Here is a 22,155-nt window from a genome sequence, read left to right as displayed (position 1 = left end):
TTGATTCATTTAAAAAATCGAAACAACCGTTGTCAAAATATGTGGTTTATTTTGTATCTTATTTTCATGACACAAAAATACAAGACTTTAAAGATTATACAGGTCAGGTTGCAGCACAGCGAGAGAAAATCCCCTGTACTGACCGCTGTCACTCGAACGGTTCTTTTATGGCACGAACAGCACAGGCGGGTATCACTCTTCGAACGCGGTGTCCAAGCCTCCCGTGAAGCCACCATGTCAAGGAACGATAGGCCACCAGCCTGTACCACCTGTGAAAAGGAATGAAACTAGTTTTAAATGACCAAGATAAGTTTAATAAATGGTTGTCAATGACAATTCTTGTAACTAATGGCATTCTGCACGGACAAATGCTATCTAGACAATGCACACTATTGAACGACTTTCATGCGTTACTATGATATAAATATACAATTTTGGATATAGTAGAAGAACATGAAATAGGAGTGGCATGACAAGCCGCGTATACTTACTCGTTACTCGGATTACGAGGACGAACAGTTGCTCGAAGTTCGTGCATAAGCACCATTATTCTCAACACGGCCCGTGTGAGGCAGGCTGCCCTGAAGTCTGGCAGCTCAGTGATGCATTGCGGTTGTGGCTCGCCTTCCGAAATGTAGGCCAGGCATCCCGAGTTTTCTCGGCAGCAGCAGTTCTCGTCCTCGGTTGGCATTAGCTTGCACCGATTGCATGTGCCCCACGTGGAGACGCCGTCCATGCGACTAGGCCCAGGCTCTTCATCTGTTGAATCGTCCTCCCAACTGCCGTCCGAATCCCCATCGGTTTCGCGAGCTTCCCTTTCCAGTAGTTCTTCCTCGGTATACTCGGGCTCGTACATGTAGGGCATTATTGTAGCCATTGTGTGGTAAACAAAGTAAAATAATTTACAGAGATGGTGCAGGTGTTCACACGGACTACAAGCGGCGAAGGTAGCTGACCAGAGCACAGAAACGAGTCACAGAATACTCAAAGTAAAACAGAGGCATGGAATCGAAAATCTTCTGCTGTGTTGGGAAACAGTCTGTTTATACTTATTGAGGAAAGGGGTGTCCTGCCATTTCCATGGCGACACGTCATTAGCTGAGGCTCAGCGATTGTTGACACAAGACGTGCTTTGGCTTTGGGAAATGGGCGGTACGAGTCTGCTGATGTCAGGCTCGGGGGGGATTTGATTTAGTGCCGCAGAAGCAGGTCAGCCAGGGCGATACGGCAAGTGATAGGATTATCACAAAATGGCGGCTCCCTGGTGCCTGTTTTCGCATGCGTTTAATGGACGAGAACTCTGGTAAGGTCCATAGGAAAGTTTTCTAAAATCGAGCCACTTGGGCTTAAAAAAATATGGCCGACCCGTAGGGACAATAACATTTTTTACTGGACCATGCCAGTTTGAGCTTCAGTGTCAAGGGCTTGTGGTCACTGCCCTGAGTACTCATAACTTCAAAGTTGTTTAGCTTCCCCCATAGATTAGGCGAAAGAGTAACCGATATGGGAAGTTCCATTGGGTCCTTTAAAGGTGGGTTTTGGGGGCTGGACCTTTGTAAAGCGGCCATTACAAGCTCTTAGCCCCAGAATCAATAGGCTAGTGGCACAACTAAGCCATTGGGGGAGTTCTACCCAGTGTGGGAGGGACCAAGGATGGGATGTCCCATACCTCCTCGATGTATCAGGTGCTTGATTTGGAAATTGAGATCGCCCAAGAGTATAATTTGATTAACTTTTTCCCGGCTCAATCTTGCTTCTTATCATTTCCCAATCTCCTCAATTGCATTATTTGGGATTTTGTTACCCACCCAATTGTACACGTTAGAGGGACATGGGTTGGAATTCCTGGAAACTCTTTGCCAAATACTGGGTGTTGGCGGTATCCGTCAACCTAAGTTATTTGGAAGTAGAGGGCTGTAGTGTTACAAAGGCCCACCTAGGCATCGAAATTAGTAGGATCCATGTCCCTGGTTTCCTAGAAACAGTCATGCTCCCGGACCCAGTCACACCAGTCCAGATCGGCCATGTGCTTCTTGAGGTCAGTTATATTCCAAGAGATCAATCTGATCTGTCTTGCTCTCACTGGACTAGGTTGTCTGTGCATGCATCTGTCGGTCCACTGCTTCGAAGTCCATACATTGCCCCCTACTAGACCGATTTGCCAACCTCCCCTTCATTTCAACTGGGACTCTATTAAAGGCGGGGGGGTCCATGTGGATCCAATTAGCTTTGGGTTGAGTGTTAACAGTTGGCCTTATGGAAATTCTAGAACAAGGGTTATGTTTGTGACTCTGTGGCGAATAACTCCATCAACCAATTGCTTTTTAATTTGTATTTTGTATTTTATTTATTTTATTTTTATATGCTTTAATCCAAAGCGCTTTACAGTTTAACAAACATCAAACATAGGAGCAATAAAATATACATGAATCAAACCAGAAAACAGCATGTAGAACAATTTACATAAAAGAAGGAAGAGAAGGGGGAGGGGAAGGTAAAAGGGGGTAAAGAGTAGCGGGGAAGGTGGAGATCAAAGGGGGGTGTGGGGGGCGGAAGAGTGAATGAGGAGGAGGAGGAGGAGGATGAGGAGGAAGTGGAGGTGAAGGGGTAGAGTCAGGGAGGGGAGTGAAGGAGTGATTTCAAGGAGGAACGGATGGAGGAATAGGTGGAGATGGAGCAGATAGTGAAAGGAAGGGAATTACAATGTGGGGGGGGGGGTAAGGAGCTGAAGGAAGAAACGAGAAGAGGCACAAGGAGGTGGGGAACAGAGTAAGAAGAGATCAGCAGAGGGTGAGGATTGCCTTGTGCAGCTCACTGTCACTTCTGATGGCGGATGTACAACCCCTCGTTGATCTTAGGTAGTGTTACTTTGTCTGAGGGATTCCTGCAATTCGTGGGACCCGGGAACCACTTTCCCTACGTTATGCAGTGTGACTGGGCAATTGTGCTGTCCCGTTTTCCTTACTACGGTCATAACCAACTGTCTCCGCACTGCTAATCCCCACTGGTATAGCATTTGGGTTTGTGACCCAATGGGCCGGAAAATGTAGTAGGCGTGGGATGTACCTTTTTGGGTACTGTACAACATGGCACCCTGCGGCTCCAATTCCTCTTTCGTCGGGCCTCTGTAGTTCTCACTAGGCCTGGGCAGATGTGCTGCCACAAGGTCCATGAATGGCTCCCCCTCTTATTTTGTGTTTTTGGGGGGGGGGGGGTGTGTGGGGTGGTGAGGGAGGGGCGGCCTTATAACTGGCTGGGCCTAGACGAGGGGGTCATTTGATCCTTTCTCAAAGCTATGTCCGCAGCAAGTAATTCAAAATGTTCGTTTTTTTGCCCCCAACTTTTAATCCTTCAGTTTGAGTCCCCCTTGCCCTTGATATAACCATTTTGCCATTCTTGAATCCTAGGGTTGTCTGCTGGGATCTTTATGCTATCTTCATAGGCCTATCTGAGGGCCCCAAGACTTTTATGGTGTCCATACTAAGTTTCCCATGAGTCTTCACCCAGGACCCTTCTTTCTCATCCGCTGGTAACCTGGGTACTGTATCGCCCTTCCCCTAATTGGTGGATGATATGATGGGCTGTCCTTTTCAGTAGATCTTGACAGGCCTTTAGGGGTGGGTGCCACAACACCTTTCTTATTGGGGCTTGATGGACCAGATGGGGATAGGTCTGTCGATTTGTATGCAAAATCTACTACTTGTGCTCCTTTCTCACCCATTGTGATAACTGTGAGCATAATTTCTCCCTCCTTCCTGGCCTTCAAATAGACCCACTTCATAAGCACCCATATGGTCTTTTTGTCTTTCGCGCAGCCTAAGGCTCTGTCTGCAATTGAAGTGTGGGCTTAAGGACTGGAGCTATGTTTTCGGGTAGAATTTCGCTCTCTTCTGCAGCGAGTATGCAATTGGAGGCCACCGTGATATTACTATGCCCCTCTCCTCCTGGTGTTAAGGCCCTCCATGTCATGCAAAAGACCCTCGATTCCTGTGATTAAAATATTAACCTCTTTAATGGGCTCCAAAAAACGATGTGCCCTTTTTATCCCTGCCAGGTGAAATAGGTTGGGTTGCCTTGTGTTTGGTCATACTGACAGTTGGAAGGGAAAAAGAATAATGGGGTGGGCCAGTGTTAAAAACATTAAAACCCAAAACAGTGCAATACTTGAAGGTGATTTGGGATATTAAACGTCCAGATTCCATAAATAAGAAATCACCTGCTGGGAGGTGGATAAGGGAGCGTCTCAAGCATCTAGCTCCTTGTTGTGACTGGGGGTTCGCTGAAATGGGATCAGGTAGCAAAGTTACTCTATACTTAAGCCAGGGAGGCACGCCTGACAGCTCAAGGAGCTCCTTCCCTGGGCCGCCCATTACCTTTCGGCTCGTCCTCTTTTCCAGATGAGGTGACTCCTTGCACGTAGCGTGTAGCTGGCATGTTTGTGGGTAGGCTCACTGGATCACTGTCGTTTCAGGGTTGTGCTGGGGTGATAGCCCTGCAAGTCCTTCAGAACCTGGTATAAGGAAAGGCAATTCCGGGCGAAGTGAGCTCCTCTCCATGTTCTAACTCCCAGCGGGATCAAACTCTTGCGCCCTTGATCCCCTGTGGGCTTAAGCCCTCATGGGGATGTCTGGAGATTTGATACAGGTGTGGGCAGAGCTTAGCTACGGCAGTTCGCTCTGGAAAACTGCTGCTCCCAGCGGGATCAAACTCCTGCACCCTTCATCCCTGTAGGCTTCAGCCCTCGCAGGGGATGACTGGAGATATGATGCAGGTAGCAGGTCTGCATAATAACTGGGTATCGATGATGAGAATCTGTGAGGGAGGAAACCATTAGAATAGCAATTGCCTTGCCTCTCAGTAATGTTCTTTCTCATAAATATTCCTCCCATGGACTCCTTATGGCCCTGCTTACCTCTCACTTTAGCAGATGGCTAATGCACTTCGGTTCAGCAGTACCTCTGTATCATAGAGGTAGGGGAAAAAGGGAGAAACTACAGCATGGTGCCTCTTTAACTGGCACTCACATGCCTGGCTCAAAGGAGTCAAGCGCAGCCACACTGCACATCCTGGCTTTGGAAAAGTTCCAAAAAAGTGACTGCCTTGAGCGGTGGCTTTCAAAGATTAAGAATCCATGGGAGGAACATGCATCAGAAAGAACATTACCGCAGGGTAAGTAATTTGTTCTTAACCTGGGTAAACTTGTATTTAAAGCAAAACTGGACAGCAGGTAACAATAGTTTGTAGCTGTCTACAATTATGGGCATCCTTTTGGTGGTATGCATTGTTGTGGTTGACCCCATTTTCAAGGGCCTGCCAAACTTTCAGGAAATGTAAAACTGGCGATACCTCTGGAATTTGCTCAACAAAATGTGTTGGTCTTGTGGAATTATTTTTATGCTATTTAAAAGCCTTGTGCAATTTACTTTTATGTTGGATTTCAAACCATGTTGCATTTTTGTTCCCTACAGGTTTTGATATTTTCGCAAATGACGCTGATGCTGGATATTTTGTTGGATTTCTGCTATTTTAGAAAATACAAATTCAGTCGGCTTGATGGCAGCATGAGCTATGCAGAGAGGGAAGAAAATGTAAGTCTCACAAATGATTATGAACACTCAAAATGACAAGTGAATGTCTCCCCATGTCAAGGGTACACCCTGAAATGTGACGTTTCTTTTAAACTGTTATACTGAGACTTGTAATCTTAAATTGCCCTTGTAGTATACTGGTTTCCCGGAATGCATCTTTGCTACAATGCCAGTAAGTACCAGTGCCACCCATGTGTTATGGCATTACTTGAAATGTTTGTAACTGCAAATCAAGGAAACCTAACTTGACTCTTTTAGTTTCAAAAAAGAACGTTTACACCACATGAGGTTTTTCTTTAGCTTGTGGTTAGCTGGCTCTTTGTGCAAACATATTGCTTTCAGTTATGCATGAACTGGACATTTGGCTCTCTAAGGGGGTAGGTTTGCGGGGGGGGCGGCTGATGTGGTTACTGCACGCTCTGGGAGGCAAGATTGAGGTTTTCATTTGAAAGCGGTTTCCTTGGCAGTATAAATGCAGATCACAATGCAGCTACTTGGAACAAAAGTTACTATGCAAATCTTCAAAGCAGTAAGGTCTCTTTCCTGCAACAATTGTACAATAATTAAGCATATAGTGTTTGGTTTTGAGTGGTGGGGTAGAGACTGTTTTTGATCTCTGGTAACCCATTACAAGTGCCAAGACCTTTCTTCTTGGCCCATACCATGAAGTCTGTTTTGCATCATGAAAGTTGGGGTTGCATTCTAGTTGTCGGCATGTCCATCTCGTCCATTCATACAGTACGGTGGTAGCATTGATGATTAGAGCCATGTCGAATTTGTTATTTTTAACATGCTACCAGGTTGAATGAACTGCATTTTGGCGCAGACTGTTAAAAAAAGTGGCAAGCCTGATTAAAGAAATGTCAGTTAGAACAAGGTGGGTCTTTGAAATAAGTAGGCTTTTAAAGCTTTATGAAATATTGTGTTTTGGACCTCAGAGTAAAGAATTCCACCTTTTTGAGGACTGGAAACGGAAAAGTGCCTGTCCCCTCTTTGGAAACAGCGGGAGAACGCCATCATCAATTTCTTATCCTCTGATCGAAGTATTCTCATTGGTTTATGATATTCTATTTGCTAAGGGTGATGGAGCTAGTCTATAAAAACATTTAAACATTAGACTCAAAATTTTAAACTCCATTCTTTGCCCCACTGACAGCCAATGAAGAGACTTGATTGGTTGGTACTGGGATACATTTTGAGATTTAAAAAAACAATCTGACATCTTCATTTTGAGCTACCTTCAATCGTTGCTGCTATTTGGGAATGCCCAAGTGGCTTTATCGCGTTTAGAATTTACCAGAGGGCCTACAAATACTGGTATTGTAGTTGATGTAAAAAGGGCGTTCTGATCAAAGTAGTCAAAGCATATAATAGACTGAACAATAAAGCCAAATGATTTATTTTTTTTGGTTTAATAAAAACTTTTCATAAACAGTGTGCTTAATACTTCAAACAAATATTCCAAACTCAAATTGATTCGCCACCTTATTACAATTTGATGTCCAAAACTTTGTGAATAAAATAGATTGCCACAATTAGTGTCAATTAATTATTGTTAAAATTCATATCCAAAATTCTCAATTGGAGGGCTATTCTTTATGTACAAAACACTTAGAATAACTTAAATGAATAATGCCCACTTAAATACAATTGATAAAGATTTTCAAGAGTGTTATTGTTAGGACAGTTTTTATGAAGTCCAACTACGGTTTAGTAAAACCATTCAACTGACAGTAAAAGGCTCCACTCTTAGTATAAGGCTGTACCACCCGAGTTCATGGTAGCGTATACAGAAAAGCCAAGCTTATGTATGTTGCGGAGAATTTTAATTTCGAAGGGATTGTGTCCTCCGACGTATTCCTTATCTTAGATATCTCCTTCCAGCTTTGCTGTCCTTGGAAAATATTTCTCTAGAGGGCGCTGCGCATCGACGTCGGTTGATGTCCCTCGACAGCCGCCGTGTCGACGTCATCCTGCCTATAAAGGCCGCGCGCAGCGTCCGTTGCTCAGTTCCGTTTTTCGCGCTTACTCAGTGCCTCGGAATATCGTTGCTCAGTTTCGTAGATAATTTATCCTATTTACCTCGAGATATTCGCTCCATACTCGATGGCTTCCTCGTCGGAACCGACAACCCCTCGGTCCGGCTTCAAAAAATGGCGAGACTGTGGGATAAAGATGTTGCTGACTGACCCTCAGTTTGTCTGTGGTGTTTGGGAGCTGAATACCATTGTTCGGAGTGCGAGGACTGTATGTCCATGACAGCTAAGGCCCTGAAGGAGCGTAGGGGGAAGCTGGAGTAAGGTAAGACTTCAAAAGCTTCTTCTTCCTCGACGAAGTCGAGACATTCGTCTCCTCGTCACCATTCGCGCTCCAGGTCTCGGGAGTGGGTCCCATCACTCCTCGAGATCGAAGCACTCGAAGAGGAGACGTCGAAGATCCCCTTCTCCGTCCTCCTCTTCCTCTGTTTCTCCTAAAAGAATCCCTTGCCCCACGAAACATAGTTGCCGGGCTGAATGGGAGGAATTCCGCAAAAAATATGAGCGTCTTCGAGAAAGCGGCCTCGACCCCCTCGAAGACTGCCGAGAGCGATGCTCTGGTCGAAAGGTCAAAATCGCCGCGAGTCGCAGTACCCGGCGAAGGAAGCTTCTCGAGCGCGTCACGAACCCTCGAGTAAGGCTATGACCTCAACCTTCTTCGAAGGTGCCGTCGACAAAGGTTCCGCCGAGGTCGGTGTCTTCGACGCCATTGTCGAAGGGACCTTCGACACACGGGTCTGTCGACTCGAACGCCATCTTCGACACCGGCGTCGACGCCAAGGAAAGTCATGGTTGCGACGCACCCAGTGGCTATCCCCAGGTCCTCGATGGCGTCGAGATTGTCGACTTCCTCGAGCAGAATCCCAATTCTGTCAAGGACCTCGAGGCCTCCGCCTTTGTTTTCGATGCCACGCCCGAAGCCTTCATCGGCGACATCGACGTTTTCGAGGCCAATTACAACAAGTTTAGCACCCTCTGCCTTGGAGATGGGTTTCACACCCTTTGTGAGTTTAGAACAATTGAGAACTATGTCCTCAATTATGGAAGAGGGAGAACTATCTGAACAAGAAGACACATTTGAGTTGCAGGGACCTGCAACCCCAGTTCAAGAGGAGTTATCCTCAGAAGAATGCAGGTAAAAGGATCTCCATGATTCCTTACGTGAGGCAAGTGGGTTAGACAATTCCCCTGAGGTGGAGTTCGCTAGGCCAGACCCAGGGGGGGCATGCGGAAAACCCCTATAGAGCCTTAATGGCCAGGATCACAGAATTTATGGGGTGGTGAACACCTTCACAGGCTTTCCAACAAGATGACCTTACGGATATTCTTGATAAAAGTCCACAGGAGGATCCTGTAGTGCCGTTTCATAAAGCTCTTCAGAGGAAAATCATGACGAACTGGGAAACCCCAGATGTCGTTCCGGCAGTAAATAAAAAACTGTCTACTAAATACAGGGTATCTTCTGCAGACGCAGAGTTTTTGTCAAAACACCCATCCCCAGAAAGTCTGGTGGTACAAGCAGCATCTTCTACTGATGTCAAGACTGCTTACCCTACCCTCCCTCAGGACAGGGACGATAAGAAATATGATGCTATGGCAAAAAAAGTTTTTTTTTCGGCATGTAGCATGGCGTTAAAATCTGTTAATGCTACTTGCACCCTTGCTAGATTCAGCCATACACTTTGGGAGTGTGCTTCTACAGCGGCTGACTGCATCCCGGAGGGAGAAGAAAGGGAGGCGTTCATAAATATCATACAGGACGGTAAAGACGCTATGTGCGAATCCCTCTAGACGGGCATTGATTCGGCTGACGGTATCAGCAGAGCAATGGCGGAAAGTACAACAACCTGGAGATTTGCTTGGTTGAGAGTCTGGTTTTGCCCCAGATGTGCAAGCCAGGCTCTTGAACATGCCATTCGATGGCTCTTCTTTGTTTGGGAAAAAGGCGGATGACAGTTTAGAAAAACTGCAAACATCAAAGGCAGCAGCAAAATCCCTAGGCGCTGCAATCCGTCACACCTTTTCGTCCCACAGGAACCTCTGCGAGGGGCAAGTCCTTTCGCTTCTACTCCGCATTCGGAAGAGGTAGAGGACGACTGGCTCAAAGGGGACAAAGAAGAACTACCCGAGGTGGACGGGGTAGATATTCAAAAGCCGCAGCAACAGCAGGTGCCTCTTTACCATTGGCATCTGCATCAGCCGCCCCAAAACCACTCTGAGGACTTCCCTCACAAGACACCTGTAGGAGGCAGGCTAACTCAACATCTGGCGGAATGGCAGGCTATCACGTCAGATGCTTGGGCATTGGAAACAGTTGGCCAAGGTTACTGCCTGCCTCTCCTACGCATACCTGAGTCATCCACCGGGGATCAGCTCTCAGAGCTCCAGATCCGCTCCTCTTGCAGGAAATTTTAGACCTGCTAGAGAAAGGTGCCATAGAACCGGTACCTGTAGCGGAGAGGAACAAGGGCTGGTACTCCCCTTACTTTCTCTTACTTTCTCATTCCAAAGAAAGACGGAGGACTGAGATCCATCTTGGACTTGCGAGAATTGAACAAATTCCTCAGGAAAGACAAATTCAAGATGGTAACTCTTTCTCAGATCCTTCAGGCCCTTCAGTTCCAGGACTGGTTGGTATCTCTGGACCTTCAGGGCGCTTATTTCCATGTGCCTATCCATCTCAAACACATCAAATACCCGAGGTTCGCAATTGGCAACTCTCATTATCAATTTCGAGTGCTGCCATTTGGGCTGACCTCCGCCCGAGGGTCTTCACCAAGTTAATGTCGGTAGTGGCTGCAAGTCTAAGGAGGGAAGGGATTCACGTCTACCCCTACCTGGACGATTGGTTGATCAGGGCTGTATCTTCGGAACAAGCTCAGATCCAGCTAAATCATGTTTGCCACTCCCTTCACAGACTGGGCTTCTCCCTCAATTTAAAGAAGTCACAAATGATACCATCGCAGAGACTCCAGTTCATCGGAGCGATCCTGGACACTTCCCTGGGAAAAGCCTCGCCACCAGAGGTGAGGGCTCAAGATATTCTACAGATGGTTACCAAGTTCCAAAATGCCCAACGTCTCCCAGCCTTCGACTTTTTGAGGTTGCTAGGCCTCATGGCATCCTGCATTTTCCTAGTGCCAGAGGCTCGCCTGAGAATGAGATCCCTCCAGTGGGCACTGAGGACTCGGTGGTCACAATTCTCAGGAAGAATGACAGATCTTCTTCAGGTTCCCGACGGGGTGGCTCGAGACCTTCAGTGGTGGGCCTGTCAGGAGAACATTCTGAAAGGAGAATAGTTTTGGCAACCCTGGCCGGAGATAACGGTAGTCACGGATGCCTCACTCACGGGGTGGGGAGCCCACGCCAACGACTTGACCATCAGCGGTCGTTGGTCTCCATCGGACTCCAGACTACATATCAACCTGTTAGAGCTGAGGGCCATCAGACTTGCGCTGAAGGGGTTCCTGCCAGCTGTACAAGGGAAGAATGTCCTGATAATGACGGACAACACAGTGGCCATGCATTACCTCAACAAAAGAGGAGGCGTAGGATCACTACCCCTGTGCAGAGGCGCGATGCAGCTCTGGTTTTGGGCAATCCAAGAAGGGATCTCTCTATCGGCAGTTCACCTAGCCGGAGAGAAGAACTTGACATCGGACGCTCTGAGCAGGCAGAGCACAGTCTCCCACGAGTGGGAACTAGCTCAGGAAGTCCTTCAAGAGATCTTCGCCCTTTGGGGAACCCCTCAGGTGGATCTGTTCGCCACCAGTGTCAACAGGAAGTGCGATCTGTTCTGTTCAAGGGAATTTCCCCCGAGAGGAGCTCTGGGAGACGCGTTCATAGTGGACTGGGAGTTTCCGCTTCTGTACGCGTTCCCACCGGTCCCTGTCATTCCTCAAATGATAAGGAGGTAGAGAAGATTCCGGAAAACCATGATCCTAATTGCCCCGGATTGGGCCACGAGAACGTGGTATCCGGACCTTCTAGACTTGTCCATCTGCCCTCCAATTCGACTTCTACTCAGAGAATCTACTCTTACAGAAGGGAGGTCAGGTTCTCCATCCAGACATCAAAACCCTCAACCTTCACGGTTGGCTTCTGAAAGGCTGAGGTACAAGGATTGGGACCTCCCTGATGTTATGGAGGTGTTGCTTTCGGCAAGGAGGCCAGCAACAAAGTCTTCATACCGCTGCCGTTGGAACAGATTTTGCAGCTGGTGTAGAGAAAAGAATATCGACCCTTTTTCATGTGGTACACCAATGGTTTTGTCCTTCCTACTCTATTTGGCGAATTCAGGCCTTCAAGTTGGCACCATTAAGGGCTATCTCGCAGCGCTATCCATCTTTAAGCGCACTGCGGAAGAACCATCCTATTTCAAGTTACCCTTGGTAATACAGTTTCTAAAGGGGTTAACTAACGTTTATCCCCCAAGACCATTCCAGGTTCCCCTATGGGATTTAAACTTAGTCCTAACTTTCCTGATGGGCACACCTTTCGAACCACTCCATTCTTGTTCGTTAAGATTTCTTACCCTTAAAACTGTTTTATTAATAGCACTTACATCTGCTAGAAGGGTGAGCGAGTTACAAGCTCTTTCTTGTAAACCCCCTCATACAATCTTTCACAAAGACAAAGTTGTCCTGCAAGTGAAGCCTAATTTCCTCCCAAAGGTGGTTTCTGAATTCCAGATCACTCAGAAGATTACCCTGCCATCTTTCTATCCTCCTCCTCCTCATCCGGGAAAAGAGGAAGAGCGGTTACACAGGCTGGACCCTAGAAGGGCTTTAAGTTTTTACATCAGTAGACTGGCCAGGATAAGACGAGCAGACCAGCTGTTTGTAGGCTATGCAGGTCACAAGCTGGGGTTACCGATAACTAAGCAGACCATTTCCAGGTGGATCATTCTAGCCGTTTTGGAATGTTATAAACTCGCAGGAAAAGAGCCCCCTCAAAATCTTAGGGCTCATTCGACCAGAGGTATTGCAGCTTCATCGGCCCTCAAAAGAGGAGTGCTGATTAAAGACATATGTGCGGCTGCCACATGGTCGTCCGTCCATACCTTTACACGATTTTACAACTTGGATTCCTCCTCCAGTCAAGAGACTAGTTTTGGAAGGGCAGTATTGCACTCTATTCATCAATAAAAGGAAGCATGAAGTCGGTACTCCCACCTCCAATAACAGAATACTGCTATGGGAGCCTATCTAAGATAAGGAATACGTCGGAGGACACAATCCCTTCGAAGAACAAGTTACTTCTTACCTTGTAACGTTCTTTCGATGGGATGTTCCTCCGACGTATTCCTTATCGACACTCCCATCCATCCCCGCAGTACTACTTCCCTTGTTGCAGCTTACGCTCCTTCAGGGTGATTAGTCTAGTCCACACAGAAAAACTGTGGGCTACAAAACGGAACTGAGCAACGGACGCTGAGCGCTGCCTTTATAGGCAGGATGACGTTTACGTCGATACGGCGGCTGTCGAGGGACATCGACTCGGCAGACGTCGACGCGCAGCGCCTTCTAGAGAAAAAATTTCCGAGGCCAGCAAAGCTGGAGGAGATATCTAAGATAAGGAATATGTCGGAGGAACATCCCATCAAAAGAATGTTACAAGGTAAGAAGTAACTTGTTGTTCTGTGCCAATTCCCTTCAACCCCTAGCTCTTTTGCTGGACTTCAGACCATTTAACTTTGTGAGTGTGGACTTTTTTTTTTAAACATTTTTTGGTTGTTACCCTCACTACTTCAAATGGCTTGTGGCAGTGGTTTAATTTTTCCTACCATTGTGCTTTTCTAACACAGGCTGAACCCTCAGCTGCAGTACAGCACCCATGGGTGACCCTTTTGTCAAAATGGCCCCTGTCTTCTGTTTTCCCCATTCTCTGTGATGTCTTCCTTGGCTTTTACTCTGCCTTGAGACTGGTTTGAGCCTTTTGTTTGGAGGGGCAGTTGGACAGGGGAAAATGTTGCACGTGTTATTTCTAAGGTAGGGGGCAGTGTTTCTCTTGCTCCTTGATTACAGTGGTGGTCTTGCTTGGGGAGGAGGGATGGCATTAGCTGATTCCATTTTAAGATGAATAGCAGTTTTGCTGAAAGTATGTACTGTGTACTAGATAATGGATGAGTAGGAATAGGTGTTGGAGCTGTGCAAGGGAAATTTTGTAGCTGAAAGTTCCTAGATCAGTAGAAAATGCAATTCCGAACTGTCCAAGAAGTACAGATCTTATCGTGAAGTGCGGACGGGTTCTCGGACACGTCGGCATGCCGAGCGCCAGCGTATGGTCATGTGGCACTGTCCAGGTTTTGGAATGAAGTCCAATGTTCGTAGATGTCTACGGATGCAAAACTAGTTAAAATTGTTGCAAAAAGTGAATAGAAGTGTTAAAAATTATTCTGGAATGTGGGAAATGGCAAAGTTTTAAGGTGACACTGTAAATTGGACATAAATATTGGTATATATTAGTAAGTTGTAGAAAAATAGCATGCACTGGAAAAAAACCCATGAAATTCACTGAAACTTTGTTAAAGGGACGTTATGGTTACAAGTAAAACCGAAAACCCCCTGAAATTCGCCAGTTATGGTAAGCTAAGCAACCATAACTCACGCCACTGCTGTGCACTGCTAAGAATAACCCATGACATCAAAGATGAAATCACAAATCTGATTGACATCACATGTCTGGCTTTTTTTTTTTTGTTCACTGAGATATCTAGGCCAGGTGAGTTTATTCACTGACAGCCAAAAACTTAATTCAAAAGGTATTAGATTTGTAGATGTTGCTATTCTCACATGTTCTTGCAGTACTTTTCTTAGCATTCAATCACATTTTATGATGCACATACACAGGGGAAGAAGCAGGCCTTAACCACAGCAATCATTTCTGTTATGTTACTTTGCATTTATATAGCGCCTTGTGTACCATTTGTATGATCTCAAGGCGCTGGTAGGTTGAACGCCCTCGGGAACCGTAGTTCAAGTCAGTTGGGGGGTGGGGGAGTCATAAGGTGCGTGTGAGCACCAGATGTGTGCAGCAGGTGTCACTCGTATGAGAGCTGCTTCTTAGCGGTAGGTGTGGTGGTGGTTAGGAGATCAGGAGTAGGTGTTTGTTCTGGTAGGGTGTTACCCAGACCGATTCTGGATGCGTTGGGCCTGAGGAGAACGCATAGGCTTGCGGTTGTGCAGCCAGATGTTTAGTTAGGATGCTGGGGAGTTTGTGGCAGGTGTTGGTATGAGACCAGCTATACCGAATGTGTCATAGTATCGCTGTGTTCTAGTTGAGTGGTGGTGTATAGAGGAGAGTAAGCGTGGTGATGTGATATGGTGGTTATCAGTAGATTCTTGATAGAGCGCATATCTGAACCATTTATGAAGTCTGTTTTATTTACTCAGTCTGATCAATCGGCTTTGTCTGTTCACACATTTCCCCTGTTTCTTTATTTGGTTTATTAGTCATTCCGTTCATTCTATCATTCGATCGTTCATCTACATAAGCTGTTTGGCCATCTCCATCTGTTCTATCCACTCCATCCGTTCCGTCCTCTCGATTTGATTGTTCATTCCATCCACCCCAACTGTTCCATCTGTTCCATAAACTCCATTAGTCCATCCACTCTAACCGTCCCATGCATTCCATCCGTCTCATGCACTTCATAGGTTCTATGTACTCGTCATTTCCATGCACTTTATCTGTTTCATTCCATCTGTTCCATGATCTCCCATTATATGCACTCCAGCAGTTCTATCCGTAACATCGACTCCGTTCCATGGATTCCATCCATTCCATGTACTCAGTCTGTTTCATGTACTGTCTGTTTCATGTACTTGGTCTGATCCATCCGTAGACACCATTCCGTTTGTTCCCACTATTCTGTCCGTTCGATTCTTCTATCCATTCCATCACTCTATCCGTTTCGCTACTCGAACCGTTGCGTCTACTCCATCCGTTGTCTGCACCATTCGTTATGATTACTTCATGCGTTCCATGCACTCGAACCGTCATGCATTCAATCCGTTACATGTACTCCCTCAGTTCTATGCACTCATCTGTTCATTCAGTTCATGCATTCCTTCTGAACCATGCACTTCGTCCCATCCATGCATTTCACCTGTTCCGCCCACTTCACCTGGTCCGCCCATGTCCCATGCACTACAGCCATCTCATGCACTTGATTTATCTATTCCATTTGTTCTGTTCATTTCATTCGGTCTTTCCAAGCCATCTATCTGTTCCATGCACTCTATTCCGTGCATTCCATCCGTATCATGTACTCATCCTTTCCATCCTCTCGTCTACTCTTTATTCCTCTCGTCCACTTCATTTATTTCATCCATTTCCTTAATTTCAACCACTTCACTACTTTCATCCACTTCATTCGTTCTATTCAGTTTATCCGTTTAAATTTACATTAGCACTTATTACTTTGCGATTTCCCACTCTGATCATGATGCTGGATTGTTTGATATAGCAGCTTTGGGCTAGGTAATTGAATTGCTGTTATCCAGTTTGAGTTAAGTCGATTTTAGGGGAAGAGCCATGTTTTCTGCAGTTTGCAGAAAGACATGAGGTCCTTGGTGAGTCGGATGTGGGGTGGAAGTGCGTTCCATAGAGAGGGGGCCATGGCTGAGAATGATGATCCACCTAACCTGACTGAGTTGGTTTTTGGTATGACTAGGAGGCCGGCAGAGCTTGATCTTGGAGTACCTGGAGGATGATGGGGTTTTAGTTTTTATTGAAGATATTGAAGTCCAGTTTTATGCATTGCTCAGTGAGAGATGCATAAGGTCTTGAAGGACACCCTTCGGGCAACCGTAAGCCAGTGCAGAGTTTTGAGGGCTGGAGAGATGTGATCTCTTGGGCCAAGTGCTAGTAGCAGTTTGGCTGCAGCGTTTTTGTGCTCTTTGTAGTTTAGTCAGTTGGTACGCGTGGATTCCGAGGTAGAGGGGGGTTAGCGTAGTCCAGTCTTGACATAACAATTGATTGGACCGCGGAGAGTCTGTTGGGGAAAGGAGAGGTATGGAAAAATGCGCCCAAGTTTTAAGGTGGTAGTGGCATGACTTGGAGACGTTGACTTTGAGCAAGAGTGTTAGGTCTGAGTCTAGGGTGCATCCAAGGTTTTTTACTGAATTTGAGGGTGTCAGCGAATTGCCCATGGCAGATGGCCAGGGTAGTGGGTGCGGAAGGAGTTTGGTGTTGCCCCATACCATTATTTCAATTTTGGAGGTGTTTAGCAAGAGGTGGTTTGTGGTCATCCAGTGATCTGTCGGAGCCAGGAAGCAAGGTCGGGTTGGCAGTTGGGTTTTGAATTCAGGAGTTTTAGGATTAGTTGTCATCGGCGTAGTTGTAGCACAGGATATTGTGCGAGCAGTTTATTTGTGGGAGGGTGGACATATAGAGGTTAAACAGGAGAGCTGATGGGCATGCTCTTTGTGGAACTCCAGTGTTGACTCGTCGGGCGTGGGAAGCATTGGCATAGAGTAGTTATTTGGCTCCTATTATTGAGGAAGGATGCGATCCATTTGTTAGCGTTTCCACTGATTCCCAGGTAGTGGAGGCGGTCAAGGCGGATTGAGTGGTTGATTGTGTCGAAGGCGGCGGATAGGTCAAGAAGGATTAGTGAGGCGCATCCCGCAGAATCTGCAGTGTTTTTAAGGCCAGATTGAGGTTAGGATGGTTTCGGTTCCATGTCTGGTTCTGAAGCCTGATTGAGAAGGGTTTAGGAGATTGTTGGCTTTGACAAAGGCATTTAGTTGGGAGTAGGCGTTCGGTCAATGAGTTTGGTAAGGAAACTGGTGTTTGAGATGGGGCGGTAGTTTTTGGGCTCGAGAGGGGTCAAGGGAAGGTTTTTTTTTTTTTTTTTTTTTTTGGAAGATGCTTGACATGAACAGTTTTGAACGTGTCGGGACAAATTCCTGAGGAGATGGAGTAGCTTATGATGGTTCTTGCCTGTACTCCTGTGCAGGTAGATGCAAACATTTCTTTGAGGGTTGTGGCTGGGCAGGGGTCCAGCGATAAGCCGGATGGTTTGTGGGCAGAGAATTTGAGAAATTGGTCAGTTGATATTGGAATGGAGGAGTCGAAAGTCGGTTGGGTAGTGGTCGCAGGCGGTGGGATGGCAGGGGCAGGTAGGCTGGGTGGGTTGCGTGGTGGGTGTAAGCTAGTTTGTTGGTTAGAGTTTGTTCTTTCGAGAGCCGTGGTGTAAAACTGGAGAGAGTCACAGTGATTGTGAGGGGGTGGGGGAAGGGTGGTGGTACATGATGGTTTGGTGAATTCTGTAATGATTTTGTGAAGTTCTTTGCTGGGGTTTTTACAGTTTAGGATTCAGGAGTTGTAATGGGCTTTTTTAGCTTTCTGCCTTGTACTGGCAATGGTGCCGGGCCAAGGTGGATCTGCTCAGGGCTGTCTTGTCGTTCCGCTATTTGCGTTCTAGGGATTTATATTGTTTAGTGGTCTTTAGTTCTGGTGTGAATCATCTAGGAAAAAGGCCATGGTGAGCTGATGGTTTGCAAGAGGGAGTGAGCGGGATTAGCGAGGTGTTGAGCCATGAGTCGGACGTCGGAGGTTAGGCGTTCATGCGGTAGGCGGGTAGGGGGAGGAGACTGAAGGAGTGCATCGGCTAGGTCGGGATGGATTATTTTCTTCCAGCATTTGCGTAGATTTGGGGGTTCTGGTTTGGGTAAGGGGAGCGGGTTGGGAGAGCGAATGGCGAAAGAAACAATGAAGTGATCGGAGCAGATAGGGGAGGGGCTTGAGATGTATCGGGTTGTAGGAGCTGAAGGTGGCATCAAGTGTCCTATATAGTGAGTTGGCCAGTTTATGTGGGAATGGAGGTTAATAGCGTCAAGGCTGTCAGTGGGTCATATGGTTGGTGGGGATGTCAAGCCATATGTTGAAGTCTCCTAGAAGGGTGAGGCTTCGGTGGTTTAGTTGGAGGGTGGCAATAGTCGCAGAGGTTGTTTGAGAAATGTCTGTCATAGCCAGGGGGTCTGTAGATTATTAGGAAGCTGTGGGAGAAAGTAGGGGGAGGGATAGTTTTACGAGGAGTGATTCACAGGAAGGAATGTTTGGCTGGTTGTCGATTGAAGCGTGGAAGTGAGACTTTAAAGGCCTACTCTAGTAAAAAAAAATGTATTGTCCCTATGGGTCGGCCATGTTTTTTTAAGGCTAAGTGGCTCGATTTTAGAAAACTTTCCTATGGACCTTACCCAGTCTTCTGCGCGACTCCACACAGAACCCGGAAACCAACACAGATCAACTCACAACACAGCGCGCCACAATTCGGAATATGAAACTGTACTTTACAATGAAACAGCAACACGGTACATTTGGTAAAGTACATTTATTTGACATTAAATGTTTAGAGAATATTCATATGAACTCCGGAAGACATTTATTTTCTTATCTGTATCCGCAATAACTGTTCCGTTTCATCTTGGGTCACGCGCTGTTCCATTATGGCACACAGGGTGTTCATTTTCGTAAAAAGAATCACTTTTGAAGCACCGTGAACCGCAAGGCTGTTCCATCAACTAGGCACTAGTCCAGCCTAAAGTTTGTTATGTTACTTCTAGCCACTAATACAGCGTAAGGGCATGTGGGCCCTTGGCGATCGTCCCATAATATGGTGATCGTGCTCCAGTTGTTGACACGAAGCTGCAGGTGTCTGCTGAAGAATCAGTCCGCCGGTGTCTCAAACAGGTGGCAGTTGCAGAACGGGATCAAATACCTGTTAAGAAAACAAATAAATGATAATTAGTCTCACTAGCCGAACTTCATTAATATTACTCATTTCATTCATTACGGCCGATCAGAAACTATTTGCTTGCAAGGGTAGTTCAATGGAGTATGTTCTTCTCTAACATAAATGCGAAAAGTAACGAGATAAATCTAGGGCAACACACAATGATAAACGACACTCTACATGCATGAGGAATGATATGATATGGCATTTGTAACGCGCGTATACTCAAGTGTTTCTAGGCGTGACGAGGCAGGTGGGGAACAAGGGCAGACAGACAACGATCCTAGTAAGCCAGGTGTCTTTCTGATCGCGCATGGGGATGGGCTGTACAAGGATAGTTGAATACAAATTAAATAGGGCCAGCTGGTGGCAAGTGCAAGATAAATGCCGGGACAAGGGGCTGAAGGATACAGACAGTCCCGTAGTGCAGGGAAAAGTGGCTGGGCCAAGGAGTGAGATCGGTGACACCAGTGAACCTGCATGCCCATGTGCCCACTACGAACAGTTTTAACATCTTTTACAGTCTTCATTCATTCATTTATTCCAGCATCCATTCACTAAATCTTCATTCCGGTATAAAAGCGTGTAAAGATTTACTTACATTATATTTGAAATTTCCATTGTGTCTCTTCGTAATGCAGTCTGTAAAATGGACCGTGCTCTTGACAATGATTTTTCGTATACTGACCTAAAACTGGGTCTAGTTTCTGAATTTTCTGCCTTATCGTCTCTTACGTTATTGCGCACTCCCTTCAAATGTAGTTCTTTCTGCATGGTCCCTGTCTCAAGGTCAAAAAACAATAGACCCTTATACTTCCAGTGCGACTTGTGGGCCTCATCTGTGCACTGTCCTTCGCATTCTTTATTTGCAACATCACGTAGTATAGGCATCTGTGAGAACTTGAAGTTTAGAATCCGTTTATGTAGTGCGCCTCAATGTGCAAATGCGAACTGGCTTCTCTCCCAAATGCCACGGCCTGCTTGGCTGGCGCGTTCTAAGTGCCCCAATTTTATCCCCGTTGTCTGCGAGCTTTGCAGCCCAAATTGAAACATTTAATTTTTTGCGGAAGGTCAGGGAAAGTATAAAGTACCACAGGAGTTGAGTTAAAAGTGAGATTTATTGTTTGTTTGTTTTATTTTTTGCAATACGCAAGCCTCCCCGCCATTAACAGTGCGCAGCATTTACATTTACATGAGATGAGACATGAGAAAAATATATACATACACATTTGTGAGGTGAATAGAGAGAATTCAAAGATGACACCCAGCTTCTTCGCCACCCATGATGGTGAAGTTGGGGGTTAGGTTTACTGGTACACTGTACAATAACATTTATTTACAAAAATACAATCCTATTGCAATTATTTAAACCGCGATTTGTACTTTACAATCTGCTGTGCATCGGGTGGGCATGGCACAGTCGCAATGTTTGGTGGCAATGGATCACTGCTCTGTACAGAAACGTCCAAAATTCCATATCTGTGCTTCTCTAACACAGCAACAATAAGGCCTTTCACAAAGTCGAACTGCATTTCGTCATAGACTGGTTTGATCACCCATTGCTTACTTTGTTTTGAAAACACCTTGGTGTAGCGAGGCATCCTTACTTTGCCCCTAGTCCTAGATTGTTCACGTCCGACATTGCTGTTATGGGCCAAGACGGCTAGTAGAGTGCGATGTTTCATGCCCCAAAAGCTAAAATGCAAGCGCTTTGGCCTGTACTTTAGGCACATATTGTGGAACACCTCCAAATCTTGTGTGACAGAATTCTGTCAGTCCTCTCAAATCTCTTGATAGAGTTTTGTCAAACAATCTTCTCAATGGCTTTGTGTGTCGGTGATGATGGAATCAACCACTTCTTCTTCCGTGCCTCCTCCTGGGGACAAAGGGCCATGTTCACATTGGTGGAAATGTTCATTTGCTGTCCAGCGGTTAACGTTGGTACAGTGGTGCATCAGTGACCGCCATTTTTCAAGTAGTATTTCCACTGACCCCTCGCAAGTTTTGAGCTCCACCAAAGATGGTTGGTGATAGAATGTGACCACTGCAAAATACTTTCAAAACCTTTTTTTTTCCTGCAGCCGAGATTTTCTTATTGATTGATTTAGCAAGATGCCATACGTCAAATTGATGTTTAATATGTGGGAACTGCTCTCTCATTGTCTTGGCAATTGAAACGTGTCTATCCGTGGCTATGAGCTCGATGTCCATCCCCCTCGATTGTAGATGTTCCACTGATTTTATAAATCCTAGTTTCTCCATGGCCACTGAGGATGTACATTGTGTTACCTGCACGACCTCCGAACTCACAATTTTCTTACTATCCATGTCCTGAAAGTGGTAGGTGCAGTACTTGGCAGAAAACCCAGGGCTATTGCACTGTCCATCGCCGGCTAGCCTGAATCGTTTGCCTTCGAATCTACTTGCTAGAGACAATTGTTCAATTCTCCAAACATCACTAATGGCCGGAAACAGATAATCACGTTGGTATGTGTAGTACAGCGCACTAGAAATGAAATGGAGTCCCACAAACTGAAAAAAAGCCTCTAACTTTCTAAAACTGGAGCCACTAAAAAGTGATGCAGCTGCACACAGTAGATTGCCTGCTGGCAGTTTCCCCAGCATCGGTTGTGCAGACCATGAGAACCTATGATTTAATCTACAGGCGGCATTTATTTTGACGTTGGTGCCTCATTTTACGAGTCACATTAATCAATGGCTTCCCACATACTTTCCCTCTAACGGAATGCACACATTTCAGCATACTTATAATTTCCATCAAGCAACT

At 46.0% G+C, this 22,155-nt stretch overlaps 1 protein-coding gene across 1 annotated transcript in view; it reads left to right on the top strand.

The window, feature by feature from the left end:
• HELLS (helicase, lymphoid specific) overlaps window positions 1-22,155 on the top strand; it is a 588,544-nt gene that overhangs the window by 348,900 nt on the left and 217,489 nt on the right. The window contains exon 17 of the mRNA XM_069610592.1: window positions 5,469-5,588. Within this exon, the coding sequence (XP_069466693.1) occupies window positions 5,469-5,588 (120 nt within the window). The remainder of the gene's footprint in view (window positions 1-5,468; window positions 5,589-22,155) is intronic.

This window comes from Ambystoma mexicanum, chromosome 8 (assembly GCF_040938575.1).
Source record: "Ambystoma mexicanum isolate Mex_15411 chromosome 8, UKY_AmexF1_1, whole genome shotgun sequence".
NCBI classification, from domain to species: domain Eukaryota; kingdom Metazoa; phylum Chordata; class Amphibia; order Caudata; family Ambystomatidae; genus Ambystoma; species Ambystoma mexicanum.
Note: the sequence above shows the minus strand (reverse complement) of the source record. Positions and strands in the feature narration are given on the sequence as shown.